The sequence below is a fragment of the Falco biarmicus genome, chromosome Z (assembly GCF_023638135.1).
Source record: "Falco biarmicus isolate bFalBia1 chromosome Z, bFalBia1.pri, whole genome shotgun sequence".
In the NCBI taxonomy this organism is placed as follows: domain Eukaryota; kingdom Metazoa; phylum Chordata; class Aves; order Falconiformes; family Falconidae; genus Falco; species Falco biarmicus.
Genome location: NC_079311.1, coordinates 845,195 through 866,838, shown reverse-complemented (window position 1 = coordinate 866,838; position 21,644 = coordinate 845,195). Strand labels below are relative to the sequence as shown.

Below are 21,644 nucleotides of genomic sequence, written 5' to 3'. Positions count from 1 at the left end.
GGCTCCAAGACAGTGCATACACAGACAATGCATTTTCTTTTCTCCCTAGGGCTCTTCAAGAGTTTGATTTTTCGCGGAGAATGAAAATAGGTCATGAAATCCTCAGGCAGAAGCCACAAGTTTTTACCAGCTGTCTGTGACATTATTTCCAGATGTTCCTGCTCATAGCTATCATGGTCCACTGCAGGAAACCTGGCAAAGGGGCTGTCACTTTGATCTCTTTGTACCAGCTCCCGTGTACCCACCATCTCTGCTGCTGACTTTCCTGGCTGGACTGCATATTGTCCTTGTCTGCAAAATCTATTACAATACAGGGACATACTTTTGCTTAAACAAGGGTCTTCATTTCCTATTCATTAAAAGTTTAAATGACAATTCCCAGGCATCTTAAACAATGGGCATTTGTATGGAGGCTTGAGCTAAAATCATATTTGCATCCTTGAAGGGCATTCTCACTGAATGAAGCAGTATGGGGCCTCACACCTGGAGAGCCAGGAACATCCCACGCCTCTCACCGCAATTTTGTCATTTCTAATCCCACTGTTTTGCTGCCAGCAGGCTGACGTGGCATTTCACATCCAGCTTCCCATCCAGTGGGAGGGCTTCATGAGTAATGGGTACTGTTTGCCTGCTGCAGGACAGGCGATTTGCTCCTCTCTTAACTTAGCATGGCTGAAAGACAGCAGAAGTACAAAAAGTACAAAAACAGAGTCAGGAATGGCATTCCCTGCCATCAGCACCTCGCTGCAAGGAGAGGACAGCCACAACATGGCTCCTGGTGTCACCACCTGATAGCTCTCCTGCAAAGTCCCTTCGCTGCAGTGCCATGAATCTCCCCTGAAGGCTGCCCAGGCATCAGCACGGGCTCTGGGAGGGAAAGGGGCTTGGGTTCATCCACTCTCTGCCCTCCTCACAACGTGCTGAAAGCTGCACTTGAACATACCCTGCTGTAGGACGCCTGATGAGTGTGGTCTCCGAGCACCAGATGCGTTCTGGAATCCTGCTGCCTGGGAGGTGAGCCGTCCATGTCAATGCAGTGGGCTCTGAAGGGCTGAGGGCTTTTCTTCCTCCCCAAGAGGCATCACCACCAGTGGACATTGCCTACAAGAAGTTGAGTCTCCCAGGGCTCAGAGGGCAGCACAGGAGATACCTGCCCCTCTGGTGACACCTGATTGCTCAAGGCACCTGTGCCTTGATGGAGGCTGGAGGACAGCAAATGCCAGCGTGCAGCAATGAGGTGGGCAATGTCACTTCAGTCTGCACAGGGCATGGGGTGTGAAGGGCTGTTCCGAGGCCATACTTTCCAGAGACCATGGTGCATAGAGAACAGCTGGTGTCAGACTGCAGGAGAGGAGCAGGGGGGGAAGCTGGACAAGTGATGCAGGATGAACTGGGCAATTACAGAAAAATTATTTTTGAGCACTTGTTCTTAAGCCTGCTCCATGATACTGCAGGCTCAAGTGCAAGAACACCCACTCCACTCTGAAATACTATTGCATGAAAGCATCCCGGCTTTGTGCTGCCTGGACAGAAGAGTGCAGGCTTCTCCAGAAAGCGGAGCCTGCTGGGGACCGAGTAAATACTAGATGCAAGCTGCTGGTTGACTAAATTCTGCCTCTGTCTGCCTATTGTCTGTGATTAGACTGTGATTTTATTTATCTACAATTACTTCCTGAATGGTGGAAAGTTCCGTGAGTTCTGTTTCTCACGTTTAAGATTGAAATGTACGGTATTGGGACACAGAAATAAAACGGCATTGCACCCATTCTCCTGAACTCCCTGGAGGATACTGACTGTCAGAATCGATATTAATGTTTATTATAAGGAGTACATTGCTGTGGTGGGTTTAACACGGACAACAGCTCAGCATCCACCTAGCCACTTGCTCACTCCCCCCACAACAGGATGGGGCAGAAAATAGGAAAAGCAAAAGTGAGAAAACTCATGGGTTGACATAAAGTTTACTAAGTGAAGGACAAGGGAAAACAAAACTAAAAAAAAAAAAAAAAAAAAAGTGACGCAAGGGTAACCACTCAGCACCTCCCACAAGTAGACTGATGGTGCCCAGACAGTCCCTGAGCAACAGCTGTTTTGGAAAACCTCTCTCCCCCAGTTTTATTGCTGAGGACAACACCGCACAGTACAGATAACCCTTTGGTCAGCTGGGGTTAGCTATCCTGGCTGCATCCCTGCCTGCCTGTTGCACACCCCAAGCCTACCCTTTGGGAGAAAAGCAGAGAAAGCCTTGATGCTGAGCAAGACTGCTCATTCAGAGCTAAACATTGGTGTGTTATCAACACTGTTTTAGCCACAAATCCAGAGCACACACCATATTTATGAAGAAAATGAACTCCATCCCAGACAGACACGGTATAAACATCATTAGTAGAACACTAGGAATTCCGAAAGGGTGAAGACAGAAGTTCTGGACACATTCACCATTATTTGCTCATTAAAATTTGCAGTATCTCAGTTGTGAGAATACTGTTAAAATTAAGACAGAGAATACGGCAGCTCAGTCCAAATACATCTTATGTCTAATCAAATGGGTATTCCTTTACCACTGTTTCACAAACCGGGTGTTTGGAGTACTGTGGCAGCACTGGCCAGCACAAGCAGGACATGTTGGTAACAAACCCAGTAAATTTCTCACAACTCAAGGCTACACAGGAGGTTTGGCTCTGAGCAGTCCCAAGCACATGGATGCATTTGGAGGGGCACAGAGCTGCTGCCGAGATGGCAGATGGAGACACAGGCGACCTTAAAGGAATGTCAGTAGCACCAAAAATAAACCCCCACATGCGCTTATGCATCCAAATGTAGATGCATTCATAAATAACTCATTGAGAACAAATAATTAGTAAGTCATTAGCTACGGCTCCTTTTAATAAAAGGGGTTTTACAGTAGTAGTATTTAGCAAGATTGAAGTGGCACATACACGTGGGTATGTGCATCTCAAGACACAGCTGGGATGGGAGTCCAGGGCAGGGGGTGGGAGGGCTTGGTACTCTCCTGACTGGCTGCAGCCCTCTGTCTGCTGGTGGCTAGCTGTGACATGGGCAGATGTTTGGGGTCTTTCTACCTGTCTCACAATGGACAAGAGATTTTTGTATGGAACAAGAAGGAAGCTGGGGAGAAAATCCCTGTACCTGGGAGACCCCTTCCCTTCTGCCTGTGTAGCCAGAAGACACCTTCTCCCACAGCAGAGGAGCTGGGTGGCAGGGCAGGACAGCAGAGACCTGCTCTAAAGCAGGGACAGTCTCAGCAAAACCACCACCATCTTCCGAGAACAAGAGCTGCTCTTTAGGCACCCCTAAACAGCTGTTGACTCCAGTCCCCAGCAAACTGTTCCAGTTTGCATCTGGAGTTGGCTTAGAGGTTGCTTCTCCCTCATCAGGAGACCAACCTGCCTGCAGGAATGAGGACATCTGAGGATCTGGACATCCCTCACCAACACAAACCTTACCATTTGCCTGGTAACTGGGGCTTTGCTGGGTCCAATGGTGCTGCCAGCTGGTGAGGTGGGTTCGGCTGCAGTGGCTGGCCCTGCCTGATGGATGCGTTTTCACACAGGCCCCCCAAATCCTGCTTCAAATGCAAGCGTTTGTTCTGGGTTGTTTGGGTTTTTTTCCAAGGGATCAAGGACACACAGTGGAAACAAGAGTGAAAGTGGGGTTTTGAACTTAAAAAAATTACTTTTATTTTAGGAACCAATAAAATTATGGTAAATATTTACAAATAATTATCTCACATAAAGGTTACATAAAACCAAATGTCCACAAGTAACAGTCACTCTCATGAAAAGACACACAGATATTGAACTACGCCAATCTTATTGCATGTTTCTTCAACTAATCTAAAAATAAAAAGTGTTGCAGTCAACCATTTAACTTAGAATAAAATCACAAATTTCAGAATTGACAAGAAAAAGAATTGAAAAAAAACAAATAAAGGAAAAAAACCTTCAAACGGCCCCTCCCTTTTGACCCATGCCTTAGCACCCCCATTCCCCAGCCCACCTCCCTTTTTGCTTCCCAAAACAAAACCCAAAACAAAACCCCAAAATAATGTTCGACATCTTTGGCAAATTGGCACTGCTGTAATTACATTCAAATATTAAAACACACAAAAGCAACACACAGCACTAAGGAAAAAACACCAAGATTTCAAGTCTGTTCTTTTCCTACTAGAAAAAAAGAATACAAAACATACACATTTTAAGAAGCATTTTTTCATCTGTTTTGCAACAGATGTTATCCCCTACTTTCAAAGGCAATTCAACAGTTATTTTTATGTGGTTTTTTTTTTGTAAGTTTTTGTTGTTGTTGTTTGTATGTATTTTTCAAGGGGAGGAGGCTTTTATTTCTCTCCCTCTCTTTTCCTTTTTCCTCTCTTTTTTTTAAGACTTAAGCTTCAATGCAGGCATTGCAGACTTTGGTGGATACAATAGATATGTATTTCTTTGATGCTAGAAGTCCCTAATACAAAGTAGTTTGTCTCCAGGAAAAAAAAAAAAAAGCCTGTTCTTTTTTTTTTCTTGGAAAGGAATTCCATTTGCAATGAAATGAGTTTCTGTAATTTCAAAATGTACAAAGGCCACTACAAAGTGAAAAACCAGGACAAGGTTTCTTTCTACACGAGGCTGAGCAAAGCAAAAGGCAGGCCTAATGATCACCAGCCATTTTCCCATCTCGCTTTGACAGGGCAAGAGCAGGAAACCCTGGACAGAGGGGTCCAGCTGGGTGGTAGCCAGGGCTATCGTAGGACTCTGGTCCACCCCTCCACGACCCCTGCCACGGTTTAAGAGACTCAAGCATGTCTACACACACACACGCGTGTGCGTGCACGTCCAGCCCAACGTGCACGTCCACCCACACTGCAGTGCTGTGGCGGTGTCCTGCAAAGCCCCTTCAGCCTGGCTCCTGCCCTGCAGCTCCTGGGCTGCACCAGCCCTCTCGCAGGACCAGCTTGGAGCTGACAGTGACGCCAGCTGTGATGCCAAAGCAAGCAATCCTGGCACCAGGCACCTCTTTGACGTGCTTTTCACTCAAGTGTTTGCACGTCAAGTCTCATTAGCTCCACCAGAAAAGCAACGCTAACTGTTTTTGATCCTTTCAGATCATTTTGTTTCTCATGCTGCAGTAATGCGTACCTGTGACAGGAGCAGGTTTCAGTTTGAGGGACACAACAGGGCTCCCCAGCTGGCCTCCCCAGGCCTGTGGTGGCCACGGCTCGGGACGTGCATCTGGCACCTGTGTCGGTGCAAGCCGCCCGACCTGGCTCTACGTGATGGTCCCATGTGTGACCATCACCTGCATGCTCTGCAAGATACAGCAAGGCACGTTACCCAAGAACTGTTGGCCCTCTGACATCATTTTCTCAGTGAATCCAGAAGAAAAAGCAGATTTTCCCAGCATTTGCTGGGACAAAAAGTCACAGGGTGGTGGTGGGTCAGTTTAATGCTGTGCTGCCTGTTGTGGCTGTGGCCTCACATGTCCTGGTGGCACGTGCATGGGCACATACATGCAGAAAAGAGCACGGCACTGGGGAGGACACTGGGTTGCAGCCGTGTAGCTGCCAGCAGCAGCCACACAATTTAACTCCACTACGGGCCACGGCTCTTTGAAGCTACGGGTACTTGTGGCTGGAAATAAGCGACACCGAAGCATGGCTTCCTTTCTCCCCCATGCTGAAGGATATGAAGAATAGATAAAGTGAAGAAAATAAGAAAAGGGATACAACCCCATTAGTTAAGACCAGGCATGGCAGAGCAGTTATCACCAGCCAGCAGCTGCCATCAACTGGTGCAGCGAGCCCACCATGCTGTCCTCGCACTCAGCACCAAGGGGACTTGGCCACAGGGAGCTGAGGAGGGACGACGGGTGCCCCAGCCACTCCACTGTTGTGAGCTCCACAGACCTTCCCTCCCTGGTCAGAAAGGCTTTCTTCCAAAAACCACCTCTCAGACTTTATTTTTCCTCTTCTTCCTTTTTTCTCTTCCTGTTGCCATTTCTTCCCTTGCTATCTCCTTCCCAAGTGCCTCAAGGACCAATGCTGCCCGAACACCTGCAGTGCCAGCACAGAATCAGAGCACTGTTCGGACATCTCCGAGTCAACATGCACTCTCTGGCCCCATGCTCCCAGAACCTAGAGCATTTTTCTCATTTGTCAGAAAAAAAACAATGCTTTTGGTCTGCAGATTGGGTCCAGAGACATCCTGAGCTCTGAAGTTAGTGGAACTGCCCAACAATAATGCCCCCGTAACAGAACCTTTGGACACAGATGCTAAGCAAACACGATGTCCACAGTGTTTTATGTCTTCTTTATAGTCATATTCTCACAGCTTTTGTCTAAGGGTTTCCTCCACAAGTCAGTTCAGGTAATCTTAGCTCATGGCCTCTGTTGATTTAGTCTTATTGGCAGCATTTTCCCACTCCATCTCTCAGATTTCATTTCTCAGCCTATGTTGGCAATGCACTTAATACATTTATTGCTGGAGCGCATACTACTGGAAAACCCTCCATCTAGCTGAGCGTATCACAGAGTTTAGTGTTTAAAGTGCCTGAAGGCACTTTATGGGGCTGATTTCTGCAAGGGTCGTAGTAATGATACATGACACTACAGGGCATCCCACCAGAGCAAAGGGTAGGCAGAGCACCCCAAACCTCCATGCTGGTCTTGCTCTCTCCCCTCCTTACAGCCCCAAGGGTTCACTGGCTTCCAGCTCCCACCTCACCCAGGGATCCCTGATGATATGGAGGGGCTGTGGAGGAAGGGGCTGCAGCCAGCAACTCTCCATCATCCCCAGAGGACCATCATTTGCCAGAGGCACCTTCCAAAGATGCTCCCCAAGGAGGAGGAGGATTCCCCCAATGGAAATGGACAGAAAGTTCAGACCTCCTGAGGAAAGCATTTTGTAAATCCCCGGTGAAGTATTCTCAACACCAGCAAGTACTGTCAAGAAGTGTCTTTTCCAGAAGCATGGCGTGCATACTCAATGTGCCAACTTTTACTGCCCTCTGCTGCCAGCAAGGTCCCAGCAGATACGAGCAAGCCATGGCTGCCACATTTTGGGAGGTGGGCTGGACGCAGGCACCTGCCTTGTGCAAACGAGGGTGGGAGTTTGGGGGTTCGCCTCTGCAGCTCTGACCAGGACCTGTATGCTGCCTGTGCACCCACACCACCCCTGCCTAGCTCCACAGCTGGCAGGGTGGAGCCCACTGCTGTTGCCCAGCAGGGTGCCTCCAGCCAAGGGTCTCCCTCCTCAGGAAGTCCTGATGAAAGCCTTAGGGCTATCCATGTCTAAGCACCTCGGGTCACTTCATCCAGTGGCATCCATGCATCCTTCAGAGATGCTAAACCCACTGTGCCTAAGTCCCCAGCCCAATGACAAGCACTGTCAGCCTGAGCATACTAACATCTGCCAGTCTCATGTTTCATCTTCCCAATGTTACCTGAATTTGCGTACATCACACAAACCGTGCCGCTGAGGAAACAAATAGAAGAAACGTGTTTGCCCGGCAGTACACAGAGTGGGTGAAGAACCCACATGCCATCAACAGGAGCTGCTGTTCCTTCACTGGGTAGACAGAAAGGCTCGTTTCAGCCCAGTCTGGTCACCAAGGGGTGGTGTCTCCATAGCTGGTGTAGCTCAGCCCACCTCTGCTCCAGAGCCATCCCCTGCATCCTCACCACCTGTGGTCAAACCCTCATTTCTCTTCTCTTCAGCCAATGCAGCAAACAGCTTCATCCCTTCCCAAGCTCACAGAGAAGGTGTGTGTGCTCAGGGTGCAGGCAATGCGCACCCCTCAGCCAGGGGCTTGGATGGAATCCCCCTGCAACCAACAGCCAGGGACAGAAACACCCTTTGCAGCTTTGTCAGCAGGGTCCAAGCCATCACAGTGTGCCCAGAAAGGGACAACAGCAAAGCAGTGCTTCAGAAGGCTCCCTGTGTAAATTGTCCATGCTGTTGTTGTTTGTCTTCAGTTAAAAGTATGTATCAGCTATTAATTGCTGAAAGATGAAAAGCAGTACTCTTCTCACTGGTAAGTTTGTCACGAAATTTAATCCTGGGTTACGGACAAGGTTTGAAGGACTCTGGCCAAGATCCCTCATGGGCTCTGTGAACAGCTCACTGAAATGTCATTGAACTTGTGGGACCTGTGTGCCTCCATGGCTTTCAAAGATCTGAACACATCTGCCCTGGAAACTTGGAAGTGATAGCTGTGTTTCCATGGTGTGAGAGGATGCCACTGGAATCGGAGAGGGAGCTTATCAACAGGTCAGTGGCCACGAAGGACACCAGACACGCAGCACAAGCAATGAGGTGGGGAGGGAAGAGAGAGGACAGTGCTAACTCAGGAGCTGCCATTTCAGAATAATACTGGAAGCAGGTATTTGTACTTGAACGTTCGTTCACCCATGGGAACGCATCTCACGATCAATATGAGCAACGCCCTGGGACATACACAGGCAAGTGCTAGGAGGACCCCTCTGCAGTGCCTGTGCTGCTCTGGGTGGATGATGATGGTCAGCAGTAAGGAGGCTACAGCCAGATCTTCCTCTCACCAGGGCTAAGGAGCTTCTCAATTGCCCTCAGGAGGTGGGATGGATGGGTCATGCCCATCATCCATCCATGAATGAGGTTGGCTGCCCCTCAGCCTGGGGCAGGGGGAGGCTGCAGGGAGAAATCAGCAGCTCTCCTGGCTCCACTAAGTGGCAGTGATTGGTGCAGCTGCTAAGCCGGTCATTTGTAGCCACTCTCCTCTCTTCATTAGCCCCAGGAAGCTGCACATTGAAGGACATGTCACTATTAGTGCTTCCTCTGCGAGTGGGAGGGAAGAATGATGGAATTAACGGGGCAAAATTCCTTCTGGCACATGTCTGGACTACGGCAGCTTAAATTTGAAATGCCTTCACCGGAATGCACAGACCCTCCTCCACCAAAACAAGTGCCCTCCCTTCCCATTTGCCTTGGAAAGCCCATGTGGCCGCCCCCACGCTCAGTACGCCCCACTCAGTATGTCCGTCTAACAAAAATCATTACAGTGATACTTCTCCCCCTTCCTCTCAGGGTATTCATAATTAGGTTTTAGCATACAAACTATTGAGATGTACATAAGGTGTCAACTATTATTTAGGAATTCCTTCTTGGATGCGGCTTAACTTGAAACCAGAGAATTTGTTTCAGTGCTCATTATGATGACAAATGAACATAAATGAATATTAAGCAGTAAAATGTCACAAAACTGCCCATGTCTTTCAGTTGCCCATGTGTTTGATACCAGCACATAGCATGATCGCACACGACTGTCAGATAGGATGCTCTATACAGAAATAACATCAGCCCAAAATATAGCCACAATGAGTGTTAACGTGGTTCAAAGTTGCTTAAAGCTTACTGAATTCTTTGAATCAGTGCACCAGTTTCAAAATGCATTTTCAGATTCGCTTTGAGTTCGTATTTGTACAATGTTGTTGCTTATGCTTAAGCCACTCTTACAGTAATACAAACAAGCAGGTATTTACAGTGGTGCTTGGGTAAAGTTGAGCAGACTGATTTTCTCTTTGCCACAAAAAAAAAAAAAAAAAAAAAAAAGGAAAAAAAGAAAAAAAAGAAAAAAGAAAAAAAGAAAAAGAAGAAACGAAAATAAGAAAATTGCCTTGAGTCTCACAGCCTGTTTCAGTGTGCAGCAAGAGGAAGCCACCCCAAAGGGAGCTGCTCACACCTCTTCCTTATCCCCAGATACAGCCGTGGCACCCACAGGCGATTAAAGCAGTAGCCAGATGGCTGCAGAAGACATGAAGCTACTGCGCGTTTTTGATCACACAGAGCGTCAGGAGAACGCTTCCTCCTGTTTCTTTGTTTGAGTTGAGACCCAGCCAACATGACCAGATTTAAAGAACACAACAATAATCAGTTCACCAGGTTTACAGAGCAAAATTCCAATTAGCATGTTCCTACTAGGTATTTTCTCCTTCCCTTGCAGCATGGCTGGTGTGGTTGCAGCAAGGTGTCTTGTCACAGTTGTCCCAGGCGGTGCATGCAGTCAGTGCTAGTGCCCCAGGCCCCAGCGTCAGTGGCGGTCATAGGCAGCGGCAGCCGCTGGCGGGGCTGCCCCACGGGCTGCAGCGCTGTAGTAGTACGGGGAGCCTGCAAGAGAAGGGATGACTGTGAGGAAGACAAAGGTGGACAGATGCCAGCTTGCAGCATGCCGACACGGGCTGCAGAGAGCTCTCCTGCCTGAGCTCAGGCTCACAGCAGTAAAGGCTGGGTAATTAGAATAAAAATCACATTCATGCATCCTGCATGAGAACGTTGCTACCATTGCTTTGCACTTCTGCTGGCTGTAGGGTACCTGGTTCCCTTCCTCCACTCAAAACAGTAGTACTTGCCAAAAGAAGTGAATTACTTTTCAGAATGGAAGGTCGAAATGCTCCTGCCCCAACACATTACCACACTCTGGCTTCTCTGATTTACTTTTTCTCTCCTCTGGGGAGGAGGAGGTTGAACCCCAAAGCATTTAACATATTTCACTGGGACTCAACAATAATTCCCCCTTTTCTCAAACTCCTGTCAGGGAATAACCCCCTGGATTTTGCTTAGCTCCCATCTGTGGCCTCAGAGCTCCAGAAAAGAGTGGCCAAGTTTGTGCTCCCAGATCTGCCTTGTGATCACCCCACCACACTGGGCTCTGCCTGGCCAGGGAGAGTCCTTCGGCATCCAATACATTTGTTGAGGGGAGAAACTGCCTTTAGAAAACATTGGTGACCTTCACTTGGTAACGAATTTGAACTCGGAAAGTAGTTTACAACTACCTCCAGTGAATAATGCCTCATCCGATGAAGTATCTGATGCTCCAAATCACAGCTCTTGAAATGGACACTTAAAAGTCTCAAACGGATCAAATTTATGGTCTCCGTTTTCATTGAATACGTGTCGCACATCTGAATAAACTAGCGGGCCGGACTTAGCGCTTTGCAGATTGATGAATGCTGAAGCACTTGTTTACCAAGAAAAGGCCTGAAAAATATTGGTGACAATTTTCTGCCCCACAGGGCTAAGCAGCAGTAGACTGGGTGATCACCAGAGGATCACCTGGAACCTGGGCTGTTTGCTTGGATGAAGAAGAGTCTTTGACTACAGACGTACCTGGAGACATACCAATCTGTCCAGACAGAACTAGCTATTAAAAACCTTCTGTCGTGGTTTAACCCCCAACAGCAACTAAGTACCATGCAGCTGCTCACTTGCTCCATCCCCGCCACCTCCAGTGGGATGGGGAGAAGAATCAGAAAAAGGTAAGAGTCATCAGTTGGAATAAGAAAGTTTAGTAATTGAAATAAAATATGAACAACAATTGTAATGAAAAGGAGAGAGAAAGAAAGGAATAAACCCAAGGGGAAAAAAAACAAGTGATGCACAACATAATTGCTCACCTCTCGGGTGCCCAATGCCCAGCCAGACCCTCAGCAGCAGACTGGCATCCCCCGGCCAACTCCCTTCAGCTATATACTGAGCATGACATACTATGGTATAAAATATCTCTTTGGCTGGTCCGAGGCAGCTGTCCTGGCCCTATTCCCTCACACCTTCTTGTGCACCTCCTTGTTGGTCACAGCACGGGAAACTGAAAAGTCCTTGATTTAGAGTAAGTACAAATTAGCAGCAACTTAAAACATCAGTGTGTTTTCAACACTGTTTTCGTGCTAAATCCAAATATTGTGCAAACCTGGGCTTGTGCAAAGGGCTGGGTTTAAAGCAGATAAACCAAGCTTCAGAACTGTGGTCCCGGTTCTCTAGAATGGTAGTCCTCCCATACACAACAGTAAATCAATACAGTCTGTGAAATCACTGGCCAGGCTAAGCATTTGCAAACACGTCTGCGGAACTTTTAGGCAGGACCCCATCTCACTTAGGTTTACGAACTAAGACATTAAGTATTTTAAGCCATAATCAAGAGGCAAAGTAGACCACCTCAGAGGGTCATCTTCTCATTTACATCTGTGTAAGTGCAGAGCTGACAGCCTTGCGCTATCTGCTGAGGGCACCACAACCGCTGTCCTGGGCTGGACGGATGCTCCTCTTCCAGATAGCTGATATCAGGTTAACAAGCCCGAGCCTCAGGAACCATGTTTCATGGAGGAGAACACTGGAAAGTTTCACAAGGACAGCAAACATCGTTCTCATGGGTAGCCTAAAATAAGCTGCTGTATGTACTGTGTGTCCCAGCCAAATGCAAGCAATTAAAAGCATGGAAGCCTTTCTTGGCCAAACGAGGCAGTCTTGAATGGGCAAAGGGAAACTTAACAGTTCACCGGACTTCAAAATGTGCATGCCCTGTATAGCTGGCGTTTTGGGGATGTTCTCTGTACCCACTGAACTGGGGGCCACCCTCCTGGGGTGCCCATTTTGTCAGTCTGTGTCCCCTCACAGCCAGTTCTGCTGCCTGGGAGTCCCTGGGGATCATCTGCCGCTGCAGGGCAGGCAGCGTCTCAGAGTAAAACACTTCACAGGCCCACAAAGGGCCAGATGAAACCAATGTCCTCACCCACTGCCGCACCAGAAGGTCGATGGTGAGCAGGGGACACTGGTGCGCAGCAAAGACCCCAGTCCCCACCAGCACCAGCATGGGCCAAGGCAGGTCAGCTCAGGCAGAGGGATGGAAAATGCAGGGAAGTGATCCAGTAGCACCAAACAATTTCACCCTGACTCACAGAGCAGCATGTGCATCTCACCAGAGCTGGATGCGCTGCTTCTGTAGGTTTGAAGGTAAAAGGTCTTTCTGGGATCAGGGCCGTGGCTTTCCCCCTCCCTCGTCCTCCGCTGCTGTTCTGACTCAGTGCAACTACTGAAGCCCAATATTTCTCTCATGTTTTCCGAAGGCCTCATGCTTCTCTCAATTTTGATTTTTCCAGTTTGCCTTTCAGCAGTGAAATCAAAAAAGCTTGTATTTAAAGTGAAAAATGAAAACATCACATCACAAAGCATTTACTCTTCCTGTCACCATACCCCCATTCAGAACAGCCTTCTCTGTCCTTCTGCCATTTTTCCTTTCTAATTCATACTACCATCAATTTATTTCTTGACACAGTCATTTCTGGCACCTACTTGTTCTCTAATCTTTTTACAGGAACCCACAGAAGAACAGAATCTAATCCTAATTGACCGGCTCCAAGCCCTGCCTTCACCTGCTGCCAAGCTGGCACCAGCAGCCATGGCACCACAACAGTGCAGGCAAACCCTCCCAGCCAGCGTGCAGGGACCATGTCCTGGCAGCAGTGGGGACACCGTGTCACCAGAAACCTGCTGCCAGCAGCGTCAAGCTGACTGCAATGAGCGAAAGAGGTAAAGAAGTTACTGCAACAAGTCAGCATGAAATTGAATCGTTTTTCTTCATTAGATGGTGTGGCCATTAGCCACTCTTGGCACGTACGCGTTGAGCCAACTCTGTGCTGGTGCTCGCCAGGACACGCTGACAGTGACAGAGCTTGCTTCCCCTGCGCTCGTGCACGTGCCTCCCTGTGCATCCCTGTACTGTACCACCTGCAGGTCATTCACAGCACATTGGGGGGAAAAAAAAAGAAAAAAAAAAAAAAGAAAGAAAAAGTAAGCCCCTTTCCACCTTCTCTTCCAGCTTTGAGATGGGGACACCTGCTACAGCCACCAAGCCAGACACCATGCGAGCAGCTGGGGTTTGTGTCCTCTTCCCAGCATCACCCCTCTGTGATCTTGGGGTCTGTCTGCACTCCAGCCATGGCTGGGGTGGGATTGAGCCACCCCACGCAGCCAAGTCCATCAAGCCTCTGCTGCAGAGCTGGCTGTGGGTGCCACCACGGCCGACAACGGGATGGGAGAGCAGGCAGATGCCGCAGAGCTGCAGCAGGTAGCTGACTGCTTCTTCTGCCCATGCTTCTGTTGACCACCTGGAGGACTGCAGCTTGGCTGTCCCCCCTTCCACAAGAGCTGTGGGGCACAGCATTCAGGACTGCCCTGGCGAGGAGGGATCATGGTCACCTGGGGGAGACGTGGATGGGTTGCCCAGTGCAGAGGAGTGGGGAGCACCAGAGCAAGGGCAGAGCAGGTACCGGGGCGATGGGCAGCAGCCGGTGCTCTGCTGGGACCGGACAGCTCCCACCACCCGCATGCTGAGAGCATGGTCCTGCCTTCCCATGGAGACACGGCTCACATCTCTCACTCCGCACTCACGGGGCAAAGGCCAGGGACCAACTACCAACACCTTTTCACCATTCTCATCTCTCTCCATTCGTATTCTCTTTATTCCCCATAAAAATAATTTTTCAACCCAAGTATTCTTTCTTCCTGCCACTTGCAAATCACAGCATCTCTCCTTTTAGCTCCTCTTTCACAGGTCTCAGCCTGGTGTGATTGCTGTTCGTTCTTGCCAGCACAGGGAATTAATTGAATGTAGGCACTGTTAAGTGCTTACAGTATTACACCTTCATCTCAGTGAAGGGAGCGGGACTTAGTAAAACAAACTCTGTCAGTCCATGTACCAGTCCTGATTAATTTTGTCAAGGTTTCTACTTTGAGGCTGATAGTGCCAGAGCTTCCTCTCAGGAGAGAATTACTAAATGCACTCACGTATACTCCTGAGAAGAGTGGAAGCATCCTGGATATGGTTTAAATTAACCTCCTCACCACTGTGGGTGCTCAGACATGTCACACAGCGCCTTCTGGGTGTTCAAGGAGACCTGGAGCAGGTTTTTAAGGCTCTGCCACAGGCTCCTACTTGCCCTGAATTATCAGTGGGGTTAGCAGGCACCCTGGGAGAAGCGAGTACGGGATCAGGCTCGCAGGGAGAAAGGGAGAGCTGTGGATAAGCAGGATCTCCACAGGGCACAAGAGATGTGTCTGACACGCAGCCTACAGCCAAACATAGAGATGCTCTTGCTCAGGTCCTACAGCTGTACTCGGACCTGGCAGTGTCTCCTGGAGCACCAGGTCAATGCTCTTGCCCCCCAGCACTGTGTCCCACAGGCAAGCAGTCTGGGCTTCCTGTGGAGGAAGACACTCACTAAAAAATTATTCCCAGACATCCTATTGGCAACCTAGATTTCTTACTTTGTCTTGCCATGCAGTACTCGGGCTTTTGCCTTTTCAATCGGAGATGCAGACACGAGGTAGTGGGCAGCTAGGACCAACCTGGGGAAAGCTGGTCTTGTTTTGCCAGGCACCTAGTGCCACCACATGCCCAAGTGTGCCTCACCACCATTGCAGAACATTTATCTTCCTTTTCAGTTTCTGGTTCAGTGAGTCATCCCTCTTCCAGAAGACTCAGAAGGACAATCTGAGGAAACTCCCAGGGCAGATTTTGGAAATTCTGACGGAAGGAACACTCCTGGGCTCTCCAGCATTGGTGGTGGTAAAGGCAGGCACAAGGCTGGCAACAGGAGCCCTTAGGCTTCAGTGGGTTTCCAACCAAAACACAGCATCCTTGATCAGCAAGATAGTTGCCAGTCGTGGCAAAACAAGGAAATAATCAATGAAAAGATCAACTATAAAACCGATCATAGGTCTCCAGTACTGTAAGAGAAAAGGATCTCATCAGCCATGCTGAGGAAAATTATGGCAGAAAAGCCAAAGGCACAGAAAACCGATCCCAATCAAGAAGATCTGGGGAAATGGGGACTAGGAAATCATGGACCTTTGCAGCATCAGTGTGGTACGATGCTGACTTCTAATAACTGCCTTTCCAAACAGTCCACCGTTTTCCTTTTGGTGCTTCATGGACAGAGAGGTTTGTAAAGAAAGGGAATCCCAAGGTTCAGCTCGCTGAAACCTCACTGCCCAGCTCTTACATGGTGGCCACGGTGCATTCGAGCAGCACAAGGAGGTACAGTTACAGGCTGCACCAGCTCTTGACCAGCTCAGCAGTTCTTGCAGTAAGGACAGGAACAGAGCAGAACAGGCATTTCTACAACTACCCCTTCAGGAAACTCCATCACTCCCAGTTTTGAGACCAGGCTGAACTGGAATGGTAAATTCATCCTCAGTACTTGCTGCAGAACAAAAAAGTCCAATTTATTTTTCTTTTTGATGCATCAAAACTTCCAGTCCTGTAACTCCAAATCAGTGTGTCATTGTACAGTCAAAGCAATATAATGTTACCTGTGCAGTGACCCAGTTGGTGCCTACTGTAACACAAGACTCTGAAAATATTGAAAAAAAAGTATTTAGAAAGGATAAAACCCAGAAAGCCAAGAGTATAGATTTTGACAACTCCCGCCAGCAAAAAATGCCAGCATTGTTGTCATTATATTGTGAAACATTTCAATGTCAATAAAGCTGCAGTTTCTGAAGGAAAATGGTAGCATCCAAATCTTGTTGTCCTTGCCTCACTTAAACACATGCTCACAGCATGCTGCTGAGTAAATACTGCTGTAGAAATCCTCTCCAGCCCAAGGCGTGAGCCTTGCCACAGTAGGCAGTACACCAACCCTTCATCTTCGCTCATACCGCATGCCTCCCACACAGTCGAAGATGAGACACAATTTCCCCTCAAAATGGAAAGGAGAAAAAGAGGAAGAATAGGAAAAAAAAGGAATGGCACAGGGAAAGGGTGTCCTGGCAGCAAGTGGCTGGCTTCTGACCAGCCTCTGTCTTAAAGTCTTCTCCTGACCCAGACCTGTCCATCTCCGCTGGCTTCAGGCCACCACAGGGACATACCCTGCCCTGCACCTTGCAGAGCAAGCTCTGCCAGCATGCCCATCATCTCAAATGAAGAGCCAAGCAGGTCTTGGTGCAACCTGCTGCCGCCAGAGTCGAAGAGCAACTGCCTGTCCCTGCAGGGCGGCGCGGAGCTCCAGGCTGGCTCCAGTGCAGCGCTGGTGTGCAAGTCCTCCCCTGTGGAGGTGTGCACCCCCAGGGCAGGAGCATGGCGTGCGGCCCAGGAGCCACGCCAAAAGCTCTTTCCTCCATGGGGAAGGGCAGGGTTGGGGCTGGGTTTTCATTTATTTTTAATATCATGACTGGTTTTTTGCTCGTTTGCAAGCAAAATCTGAAAAGCTACCCAAAACCTGGCTTCCCAGGCCTGTCCAGGCAGAGCTTTGCTACAGCAGCTCTCCTGCTTCCAAAGGAGCTGCAAAATTAGAAATGAAGGTAAAGCATGGCTCACACTCTTACCCTGGCTAAAGCATCCTCCCCACATGGCTAAGCCAAAATCCCACAGGCGCTGCCAGCTGTGGCCATGGAAACTGCGGGTTTAAGCACAGGGACTCCCCTGGCTTTGTGCAGCTATGCTCATCCATATTAGCTGGAGATCTGTCTGCTGATTTATGATGGAAGCGCTAACAAACCCTTAAATGTGGCACGGCAAATAGCAGCATTATACCAGCACCAGGGCATGAGAGGCAGAGGCTGTGTATTGCTCCCTGAGGATTTGTTTAAGGACAAGAACCATGATGAATACAGCCTGGGTGGCTCAATTACATGGGGACTCAATTACTTAAAACAAAGAAACTGGATGAAAAAAGTATGACAAAAATTCAAAATTATTTCGCTGCTGGAGGTCACATATAACAGCCCTGTCATCCATAAATCTGGAAATCTCTAAGGCATGCTACTCATGTGTTGAGAGATGACAATTAATTGGTATTTTACTTACCTCATCCATGCAAATTATGCAGGGAAAAATTCTAATTACTGCATGCTACATGTATATAAGGTCAAAGTGGGCCAGATTTTTGACAGTGGTGTAAAATGGATTATGTTTATCCTTCACATGAGGGCCATGATCCTGCATGAGCCACAGGGCTTCTGCCTCCCACTGCTTGTAGGGACCATGCCGGCATCAGTGAGGCTGCGCGGGCACAGCGGTCCCTTGCAGAGGAGGGATGAATCAGGCAAACACACAACTGGGGAGCAAACACAACGTGAGGTCAGGGAGAAATGCAAAGTGCTTGAATGAGCAAGGAACAACAGCACGGGGAACAATGGGGCTTGCATTCAACCGTAAGCAACCTGGCATCCCAAGTTTTGTCTGAACAGGATTCCTCACCCTCAAAAAAAAAAGGGGGATCATGTCTCTGGAAGGATTTTATGGGGCAGAAATTGGAAGACAAGAGGTTTGGGCACGGGTTTCGTGCTGGCAAAGGAAGCCAAGAGCATCTGTGCACCTCAGTAGAGACCTCCAGTCCTCCAAGCACAGGGACTCGGGACCACACCAGGACGTGCATCCTGCCCACCCCAGCAGTGGATGATGGCCAGTGGGTTACAAACAAGGCACGGCTTGCACCGAGCCCCTAAGGTTCAGAGGAGACAGCAACTTACCCAGGAGTCCAGGGTTGGGAAACCTCCAGGAGTCATTGTATGTTGAATATTGTGGGTGGCTGTATGGGCTCCCAGAAAACTCACTCCCTAAGGTAAAGAGAAAGAGACAAAATGAAAGATTATTTGATCTGAGACTGCAATTACCACTGTGGGGGAAAGGGGCTCATCAGTGCATGCTGTGCTCTAGTGATGGCCACTCTCTTTGAGCAAGGGCAAGACGGGTGGGCAATTTATTAAATAAATAGGGGCAGCCATCTTTTACATGTCCTTTTCGTGCTGTATCTCAGGCCTGCCGAGCAGGTTGGATTTCCTCAGGCAGCCCATGCTGCAGGAGCGAGACAGTGAGGAGGGATGGAGAAGACTCCGGGACACACCCACGGGGCTGGACTTTGCCTCTCTGGCCCTACAGCACTCGGGGCAAGAAACATAATATGAGGACAGGGCTGCTCAGCCAGCCTCTCTGCTGGCAGGAGAAGATGAACCAGCTCATCTTCTAGATACTGGGTACCCTTACAGGCTCTCCATGAGAACATGGTCTTGGTCCCAGACATCCATCCATCACTGCAACCCAAGGAAAAGGGATGCTTGTGGAAGTTTCAGATGGTTTTTAAACCCTCCAGACAAAGGCACAAAAAAGGCTCAAAGAGTTGCTGCTGTTTATCTCCTCGCAAGCTCCTGCTCTCCCCATCTGTTTGCTCTCTTCCCATCACCTCCTTTTTCATACTTCATCTGCAAGCTCTTCAGGACAGGGCCTTGCACCATGGGGCTCTGACCCTGGGCAGGGCATGCGGTTCCACCACCATGCAAATACCAACACTGTTGCTGATTTATTAGGAAATTTTCCACAAATGACGGTTTCCTGCTCTCCTCGTTCTTCCTCCTGTCCTTCTCCCTCTGCAATACAGAAATACACGCACGCACAACACAGCACGGCAGGAGAGAAGAGTAGGTCTCCTACGGCAAGAGGAGAGGGCTGCCACACAGCAGAAAATGCTCACTGCGACATTTGCCTGTTCTGGTCCTCGGCACCGGCATCTCCCCTGCCCCATACTCGGGGGGCTGACTACCCCAGCTGAGCAGCACACCCTTGATGCCAGATCTGCAGCTCTCCTGGGGCTCAGCACCGCCAGCCGGTACGGTCCACAGACCTGTCCTGGGGACCTTGTCTGGGTCCCTGGGACCACTGAGGCGAGATGCTGGCCCCAGGGGAGAGGGGATGATGCTACAGTGACCGGTGGGATCATGCTGCCTGGCAGGGGGAGCTCTTGGCTTGGCTGTACGGTGGGCTGCAATGGCTGTGCGGTTCCTAGCAGCCACTGTGGCCACCTGCAAAGGTAGCTTCTGCCAATACAGAAGTAACACAGATCGGTGTCAAAAAACAGGCTGGGGCCCAGGGTAGCTCAGTCTCCACATCGTGCTGCTTCAGTAAAAATAAGCTGCCTCTCAGCCTATACCAAAGGATGCCAGCAAACACACTGAACATGCTGACAGCAAGAGCTGCCCACCACTGGTCCACTCCAGGGGGGTAATTAATACCCCTTAGCCCTTGAGACCCACAGGACTGAACCCACCAGCCTTGACCAGCTGTCTCTCTCCCTGACTTAGTGCTCACAGACAGGGCAGTAAGATGAGCTCTGAAGCCAGAAGCAGCAAATGCTTCCACGCTCAGCACACCTTGCTGTGTTGACCACATTTCTTCACAAGCTCAGAGCAGATTTTCATTACTGCCTCTAAGGAATGGTATTAATGAACCATAAGCCATGGAAAATGAAGCTGTTCCCAAACCTTTCTTGTGGGTGAAGTACATCCTATCTACATTTTATCTCTGTTCCCTGACCTTATGGGTGATAAATGACTCGAGTAACCAAAGGTTACCTCCATTACTGTGCTCACTCTTCTACAGTGAAGCATGGTGAAGACGGAGAAGCCAGAAGAGATGTCAGAAGCCACACAAGGTACCAGAGCCACTGGCAAAGGCATCCACATCACCCTCCGCCAGCTAGGGAGCAAGTTCCCTCCTGTACAACGCAGCAGCTTCTCTCTGGTCCTTTCTTCTGCCTCCTCACTGCCACACTTGTGGCTGCCTGCTCAGGCAGAGCCCTCTCTGCTCCCCTCCCTGTTCCCAAAGCCCCTCACCTTCCAGTAAGTCCCTCACCCAGCTCTGTCCTAACAGTGTTCGCCCAAGCCTGCAAAGTGTGCGGGCAGCAAAGTGGCTGGTAACTTCATGGGTGAGCGGTTAAGACCTTCCCCAGTCCCTGAAGGCTCATGGCCAGGTCCTTCTTCCAGCATTGCACCACACAAAAATCCCTTCATCCTGTGGCTGCCTCTTTGATGGGGAGCAGCTCGCACACCACCTTCCCCACTGTTTTCACTTCTCCCTTTCCACAGGGCAGTGAGAAACACGGAGATTTAGCCTTGGTTTAGTTGCACGAAACGGTTGCACTGGCTGACCGACATGACACACGAAAGCTGATGGCCACGAGTCTCGCTGCCACATCCTCGCCTGGAGCTGTGCAGTGCATGGACAGAGGGACAGAGCAGACAGCACAGTTCCCAACCCCTGCCGTGGGCTGTTTGCACAGGGTGTGCAGAGGAGGCTGCCCAGCTCCTCTGTGCATCAGGAACCCCCCAGGCTTTGAATGAAGCTCATGGCGAGCTGCTGTGTGCCTGCCAGAACTGCACCCTGGGGCAGGGCACACATACCCACCCTAGATCCGGACAACCTCCATTTTCAGCCGTCCCGCCACCCTCCCTCTCTCCTCTTTGCACCCACCGCTCCCCTCTCCCATCCCCCTGAGGCTGCAGAGTCCCAGTCTGTCCCATGCCGACAGCGTGCACACCGCTGAGCAGGCGGCAGCGCTTTCTAAATGCTCATCAGTGCTGCGGCAGGGCTGCGGGTGGGAACCGGCTGACATTTCATTGTTTCATCCTCTCCTGCCTTGCTCTCCTCCCCCACCATCCCCACTGCCCTCCTCCCCACACTCACACACAGACACACATCGTGGACCCTCTCTGGGGGATGCTCCAGTGCCTGTCAGGCTGAGGCTTCCAATTCTCTGTTTTTTATGCCTCAGTGGTCAGGGTGTCAAGCTCCTGCAGTACAGACCAGCCAGGAGCTCGAGGAGTCACTGAGCACCATCAGCTCGGTGACAGTATTGCTTGCTTCTTAACATACTCTGCATATCCATCAGCCCTGCTGAGGGAAAAGGAAAAAAAAAAAAAAAAAAAAAAAGAAAGAGGGAAAGAGAGAAGGGGGGCAGGAAGGAAAATGAGAGAAAAGAAATATGGGAGAGGGGAGGGGAAATGAAGAAGTGGGGGAGAAAGTCTCAAGCCCTGCTACTACCATCACAG

At 49.6% G+C, this 21,644-nt stretch overlaps 1 protein-coding gene across 4 annotated transcripts in view; it reads right to left on the bottom strand.

Annotated features, from left to right (window-relative positions):
- Window positions 1–4,288: 4,288 nt before the first annotated feature.
- LOC130142532 (paired box protein Pax-5) overlaps window positions 4,289–21,644 on the bottom strand; it is a 139,364-nt gene continuing 122,008 nt past the window's right edge. For all 4 annotated transcript variants that reach the window (XM_056324665.1, XM_056324664.1, XM_056324667.1 and 1 more), the window contains 2 exons: window positions 18,294–18,380; window positions 4,289–10,154 (listed from right to left, as the gene is read on the bottom strand). In XM_056324665.1, the coding sequence (XP_056180640.1) occupies window positions 10,078–10,154; window positions 18,294–18,380 (164 nt within the window). In that variant the 3' untranslated portion in view covers window positions 4,289–10,077. The remainder of the gene's footprint in view (window positions 10,155–18,293; window positions 18,381–21,644) is intronic.